The sequence below is a fragment of the Sinocyclocheilus rhinocerous genome, unplaced genomic scaffold (genome assembly GCF_001515625.1).
Source record: "Sinocyclocheilus rhinocerous isolate Xijiao unplaced genomic scaffold, SAMN03320098_v1.1 scaffold75, whole genome shotgun sequence".
In the NCBI taxonomy this organism is placed as follows: domain Eukaryota; kingdom Metazoa; phylum Chordata; class Actinopteri; order Cypriniformes; family Cyprinidae; genus Sinocyclocheilus; species Sinocyclocheilus rhinocerous.
This window is the reverse complement of record NW_015632455.1, coordinates 1,610,242-1,617,505: the sequence shown is the minus strand read 5'-3', so window position 1 is coordinate 1,617,505 and position 7,264 is coordinate 1,610,242. Positions and strand designations below refer to the sequence as shown.

Sequence of the window (7,264 nt, the reverse complement as noted above, 5' to 3'; positions counted from 1 at the left end):
AGGTGAATGTGTGAAGTGCAGATCAGAGCGGATGGGGGGTGGTAGACTGGCCTTTTCAAATCGACAGTAAAACACATTCAGATCGTCAGCCAGTTGTTGATTCTCCACATACTGTGGGGGTAGTGTCTTGTACAAGGTGATGTTCTTGAGACCAGTCCATACTGACGCCGGATCAAAATGTTTACCAATGTTTTCCAAAACATTAACAGCTGAATAGATGTGTGGCAGACGAGCTGTTTGCTTCGAACCCCATTGACAGTTCTGATTTAAAACATGAAAGCAATGCTTTTAAATGAAAGATGAAATAAATGAAAAAAGCTTCTACGTCACAAGTGTCAAGAAACGGAATTGCAGTTCTCTTCTGCTATTGGTCAGACAGACAGATAGCTCCGCCCCAAAACTCACGCCATTGGTCAGTAAGTCAATGTTGCTGTCAGGCTGTTCGAGAATCTCAAACTATCAGATCAATGTCTAATAGTGGCACAAAACACAACTGCTTCCAGTTTTCAGGAAAATTAACATATAAATGGCTGCTTTATGGTCAACTAAACTTAAACTACACACCTCACCTTTAAATTAGGGTGACCTCAAAAGGTACAGAGTGGTGAAAAGCACAAGGCTGTTGTGTGCTCTCATTAATGTGAATGAGGTTTGATTAGCCACCAGTTCCCTGTGCAACCATTCACTAAAATTAACTACAGCTTGGATCGTCCCAGAGCGCAGAGACTTTTGGCACTCGCGACTTCCCCAAAAAGATCAGAAGGGACGATACAGGAACTGGCAGGCGTCTAACCAGGGCAATAAGCCAAGAAGACGAGAGCGAGAGGCAGAGGAGCAAAACTGAGAAAACATGAAAATATTCCCCAAGACTAGAGAAGGGGAAAGCGTTGCATGCAGCGCACAGTCTGAAGAGAAGAGAAGAGAAGAGAAGAGAAGAGAAGAGAAGAGACATTATAAGAATAAAAAACAACACAGACAAACAAAACATCAGAAGAGGATGATGAAAATGAGAAGAATAGAAAGCAAAAGAAGAAACAGAATGGAATAGAACAGAATACATTCCAAAAGGAATAAAAAAGAACATAGCACAAAATTATACTGTAGAATTGAATAGATCAAAATAGAACATATCAGAAAATAATTTGAAGACGTTATAAATAAGAATAAAAAAACACAATACACCAGAAGAGAATAATGAAAATGAGAATAGAATAGAATAAAGAAATTATAAATAAGAATAAAAAACAACACAGAAAACATCAGAAGAGAATAATGAAAATGAGAATAGAATAGAATAGAAACCAAAATAAGAAACAGAATGTAACAGAACAGAATAAATTCCAAAATGGAATAAATAAAATAACAGAAAAATTATACTGTAGAATAGAATAGAATATATCAAAATATAAAAAATCAGACAATAATATAAAGACATTATAAATAAGAATAAGACAACACAGAATATAACAAGAATGAGAAAAGAATAGAATAGAATAGAATAGAATAGAACAAACAACAAAATTAGGAGAGGAGAATGTCATTGAACAGAACAAAATAGACTGTACAAAATAGAACAAATAAACAACAAACAAAACCGAACCATATCATAAAATAGTAACACAAAACAGAACAAACAAATAAAAAAGAACAAGATAGAACCATAACAGAACAGAATAAACAGCACAAATCGGAACAGGATATAACCTTAACATGACATAACATATTAAATAGCAGAGGAAATAAATAAAACAGAACAAAATAGAACCATAACATAACATGACGTAAAACATAACATAAATAGCACGAAACAGAACAAAATAGAACCATTTAACCAACATTTAACATAACTCATCACTGATAACCCTATAAAAGCATGGTCTTGTTCCTGTTTTCCTCCTGCATGTAATCAGGAATGGAAACCCACACTCCATTACCCATAGATAGTCGACTGTATCTAGCTTGCCTACTAAAGACTTAGGTGATGATGTTCTTTCACTTCACTTTTTTGTGGCATCCTATGCAAATGTCATCAGAAATAAATCACCAGAAACTGATTTCCTGCTTTTTTGACACCATGAGTCCTCCTACTTTCTTAAAGCAGTGTACAAAGAAACACATTAATCTGCCTTGCAGTATTCATGGAATCCTTGAGCTTGTTTACATAGCCTTTTCAATGCTGCAGAGCACTGAAGCTTCAGCCCATAGATGTGTCAACATATTAACTCGAGAATTGGTAAATACTTTACAGGACCAATCTGCCATGAAATCCCTGTTCCTCTGGGGGGATTGAATTAAAATTATTTGTCTGATTCGCTGTTGTGCCCTGCACTCAGTCTGTGCCCCCGTCTGGGCTAAAGTACAACTAGATGTAGGGTAGAATAGGTAAATTGAGATCATGACTCTATTATTGGAGATATGATATTAAAGCTAGATTGCTTCCAAAACAACATGCCTGCTTGTATTTTGGGAATTGATGGAGGATAATTGTGCATACCCACCTAGGGGTGTCAACCATTGCAAAACCACGCAAGGGTGTAGGAGAAATCTGACAACCTTCTCAGCCTGGCGCATGAACATCAAGTAGGTTACGTAACATTCTTCTAGTAGTCGTGACTGATTTGCTTAAAACCAGGTAAGTGGGCGCTAGCATAAATATGTTTACCCCTTACCGATAGTGTGTTTGTTTATTCCATTGATTGTCAGTGCTGGATTTTTGTCTTTGCACAGCAACCAAGCTCTTGAAACATAATGACTATTGCCTAAAAATGTTATGCACCAGTAGTCAGCGAATGGAATATAATGGTAGATTTGCTAAAATGTGTCCCACAGCAGCTCATATGACAGACTAAATCCAAAAGGATGCAATGTTGGGCACCAAATCTTGATTTTACCATTACCACAAGGTATAGACTGATCTACATCTCACTAACAAGTCAATTCATTTTAAGGCACTGTACACAATCAATGCTTTTTCAAAACACCTTCTTCAGAATATCAATTTGCTTTCAAAAGGTACATGTAATATAGTATCAGTTCTGAGCTCAACACATAAGTCATTACAGTCAATTCATTGACAAAGTAAGATTTTTGTCAATTTTGGATTTAGACCGATGACTCTTGTGATCTTATTTGTCGGTTTTGCCAAGCGGTCGTTACAAAGAGGTGCACCACTCTACTGATTCAGTCAGTGTGATAGCAATGCAATGCAGAACCTGGGGTACAACTCTCACAAAAACAAATTCAACATGCAGTAAGGACAAAAAAGTGCAGTATACAGGTTTGTTACCTCTCTGGGTTTCCTATGTCTGTCCTTGCCTTCACTATGCCGGTCACTTTCTTTCCCTTCGTCCCCTGTGTGCCCGGAGTAAGAAACAGTCCTCCAGTCTCGAGGTGAGTTGTTGATGCTGGCCACTTTGGATTCAGTCGCACTGTTATCCTCGTTTAGCGACCTGGATGACCTGCGTGTGAACATGCTCTTCTTTAAAGCTTTAACCCTCAGGATTTCACTTCCATCAGCCTCCGAGCAGCACCATTCTGGAATTTTTTCCACCTTCATGTTGTGTCCAGTGGTGTGACACTGGAAAACGTGAGGCGAGAGGTTCGCGTCGGTCTTAACCTGCTCCACGTGGCCATTATCACTTGATTTCCCATTAGCCTCTGGTTCTTGAATCTTCTCATCCAGTCTAGTAAGCTTCGAGAGGACCTGAGAGATCTCCCCTCGCACCCCTGAAAGAGACTCAAGCTTCTTCTCAATCTCGCCAATCCTGAGTACCAGTTTGCAGACGCTCTCTTTGAGCTCATCATCTGAGTTCTCCAGTGACTGAAAGAGGCGGTCGAGCTTGATCCCGGTTTTGCCCAGCTTGACAGTGTTCTGATCAGGTGAGCTGTCCCTGTCTGATTTCGTCACCTGAGACAGTGAGCCGTTGCTGTTGTAGCACGATGACTGCACAACTCCGAGAGAGCCGCAAACACTCATGTCATCCAGAAAGCGAAAGATGTCACTGATATCGTCGCTGACAATCTCAGAGTCTTCATCTGAGTGTTTGAAGGGTGGCCTCTCTCCATATTTGTTGTGAACGGCGTAATCTTTCACTTTCCTACTTTCAGGTTGTTCCGTCTGGGTCCCAACACTCATGCCATTGTCCACATTGCTCGACTGAAATGATGGAGAGTTGACACTCTTGTCCTTGTACCATTTCCCAACCTCTCTTTTCTCAACACTGGGTCCACAAGCCACAGAAGACATCTCTTTTGTTTTGGTTCCATTGGACTTCTTGGGGAATCCTGAGGGAGAGGCAGTGGGCTTGTCCTTTGCACACTCAAAGTGCTGGTCATTTTCCATGGTGCTGATGTTATGACGGTGATTGTCCTTTACCACTTTGCCATTTAAAAAGGACCTCTCAAAGTCAGGACCTTCTTCGGTATTGAGACTCAAGCTCTTGACAGGCCAGGCTGGCTGTTTTCCATGCTTGCTTGAAGTCCTCCTGTTGCTCACGCACTCGGAGACCGTTGTAGGTCCAAAGTAAGTGGACGCTTGCAAGTCATCCAGGCTCTCATGCTTCACCCGTGATTTGTTTTGAATGGGTGAGCTGACGGGTTCAAAGTAAGGGTTGCTGTATGGCAGCTCGAAACTGTGATTGAAGAAAGTGGGAGGCTTGCTCAGCTCCCTCCTGTGGTGGTACTCGCCACCAGCTTTGGGATTCGCTCTGCACTCCGTAGTGATCACGTGGGGTGAAAAGGCAACAAGGTTGTGGAAATCCTCTTTGAAGACATTCCGCTTTTGCATGCACGAGTGCACGGTGAAAGGCTCTCCACTGGACACGAAAACATCCTTGATCCCTGGGTTGGCGTGGAGAGATTCCTGGTCCGTTGTTGACTCGCTGTCGATGTCCATGGGGAAGTAAGTGCTCTGCATCTCGCATGGAGGAGGACTGACGCTGGAGTACTGTGGCAGATGCTGTAGTTTATCCAACGATGCTGCCCTACATTTCAGATCCTTGGTGACTCCCAAGAGGAAGTTGGGTTCTGAGGTTGGTATAAACTGCTGGCAGTTATTGCAGTCATATTTTGGGCAGGGTGACTTCCGAGAGACGTGATGACCCCTGGTGTCCATGAGGTTGTACCCCCTGTCGTTATCGTTGAATTTATACACATCCGTGTCAGATCGACAGGACTCAAAGGACTGGTTCTTGTGAAACTTGGGTCTCCGACCCATTGGCAACTTGTCTTTGGCCATACCTCCATTCATCTGGATGAGATTAAACATAGTGACAATGTCCGCCGCCACCATGAGCTTCTTGGACTGTTGGTCCTCCACCGAGCACCTCATCTTGTCTTTGAATAAGGTTGCGGGGAAAGCTGGATCCAAGCATGCTGTGTAGAACAGCAGACTCCTCAGCTTAGCCAAATGGACCAAATCAAACCTGGCACACAGGGACTTGCAAAGGTCTTGGTATGAAACGGTGCTATACTTAGTATCCAATTCCTCCAAAATTCTCACAAGGAAGAGGGAATACTCTGGCATGGCATCCATTGCTGTTTTGATTCTTGATTTTATGAGGAAAGGACAGCCTGCAGGGGACAGATGAATGATTGGTGACTGAAGAAATGTGAACCATCTGCCAAACTACCGTAAAAATCATATCAAGATGCAGGATCGTAACCATCATAGACATACTCAGAATATTGATTGATCAGTATGGTGGTTTCAATGACTTTTACAATGGGCTCCAAAGTCTGAGACTATAGAATTCAAAACTTTTAGGATTTTTTTTTTTAAAGAAAATTAAGACAAAGAAATGTTATGGCATAAAAAGAATACGAAATACTTAAGATTCTACACCACTTCTACATTTGTGACATTAATTATGTGACTCCCTTATGCAAAATATCAGATTTTCATGCTTCAGTTAAAGCACAAGATGCTCTTTGCTGCTCAAATCATGCTGGATAACATACAGTAGATCTTGTAAAGTATATGCCAGCTCAAGTTCATAATGTCATTAAAACAGTTCTGAGAAATTCTAAAATTATGCACGTTTACTTACTGAAATAATACTAATTATACTGCTTGTGATTAAAAAGCATTATATGGATAATAGCTCAGACAGCTGATTTAGGAGCATTTGATAAGAAATATTTGAGTTCATATTCAGATCTACAGACTTTGGTACCATTAAAAAATATGAGCACAGTTTCAGATATTGTTTAAATCTCTTCTGAAATTCTATAGAAGAGATATGAGATGACTAAAAAAAATTATTTCAGGAGAACATTTTAAAATGTTAAAGCAAAAGTCTCCATTTGCTCTCCATTGACCTCATTGCTGTCGAGGAGAAACAATATGAAATAAATCACATTTGTAATATTTCTTACCTATGGATTTGTACCCTACTGTGCATTTGGTCCCTCCGATCTTGAATATAAAAGAAAGGAAACAGATAATTATTTGCAATGGAAATCTTATATAAAAAAGCTGAACTACTGAATTAAAATGCACAGATGCATATAAAGAAACAATTGTTTTACACATGCAACTGCAGTTTCAGTTGCATAATAGGACTGTAAATCAATTTGCACTGCAAGTATGCATGTATTAAAATCCCGTCTCCAAGCCTCAGAAAAAAAATCGATTGGGGAAAAAAAACAGTATAAATGAGTACATTCACAATCACGAGACTATGCTGAAAAAAGGGGATTTAAAATCATCCCATAACAATGTGAAAATACAAAATTTAAGATCCGCAATTAATCACCAAGAACAGAAAAAGAACCCACACCTATTCAGCGGTCCCATCTGCTGTCCTCTGGATCGACCGCGGAAAAAAACGGGACAGCGATATTTTAACTCAGAAGTGCATTATTAATCCACAGGCATTTCTTTGCAGTTGCACGACACAGCATCAGCATCATAAATTCCCGCGTCCACCTGACCATTGGGAATGCTATGGAATGGCCTCTCTTCATCTGTATCCCATCCAAGGGGGTCTGAATACTTTCCGTACCCACTGTATATATATATTACAATGAAGAATTAAAATTGCATTTACTTCTTAGATTTGCATAACATAGGCCTACAGCATAAATGACAATGCATCATATATCCATATTCTAAATTATGTATATAACCAGAGTGACCTTGTCTATGGCTTTGCAGTGTTATTTGATTTACTGCTCTTCCATAACACATAACACAGTTTGATTCATAGTAACCATTGACACGTGGCCATAAAACAGACAATGTAGCTGCTAAATTATTGTAAGG

General features: G+C 40.1%; 1 protein-coding gene across 1 annotated transcript in view; it reads right to left on the bottom strand.

The window, feature by feature from the left end:
- LOC107742309 (UPF0258 protein KIAA1024-like) overlaps window positions 1–6,937 on the bottom strand; it is a 26,446-nt gene extending 19,509 nt beyond the window's left edge. Inside the window, exons 1-3 of the mRNA XM_016555230.1 lie at window positions 6,780–6,937; window positions 6,376–6,415; window positions 3,287–5,571 (exon numbers count right to left, since the gene is read on the bottom strand). Of these exons, the coding sequence (XP_016410716.1) occupies window positions 3,287–5,533 (2,247 nt within the window). The 5' untranslated portion in view covers window positions 5,534–5,571; window positions 6,376–6,415; window positions 6,780–6,937. The remainder of the gene's footprint in view (window positions 1–3,286; window positions 5,572–6,375; window positions 6,416–6,779) is intronic.
- Between the last annotated feature and the right edge of the window lie 327 nt (window positions 6,938–7,264).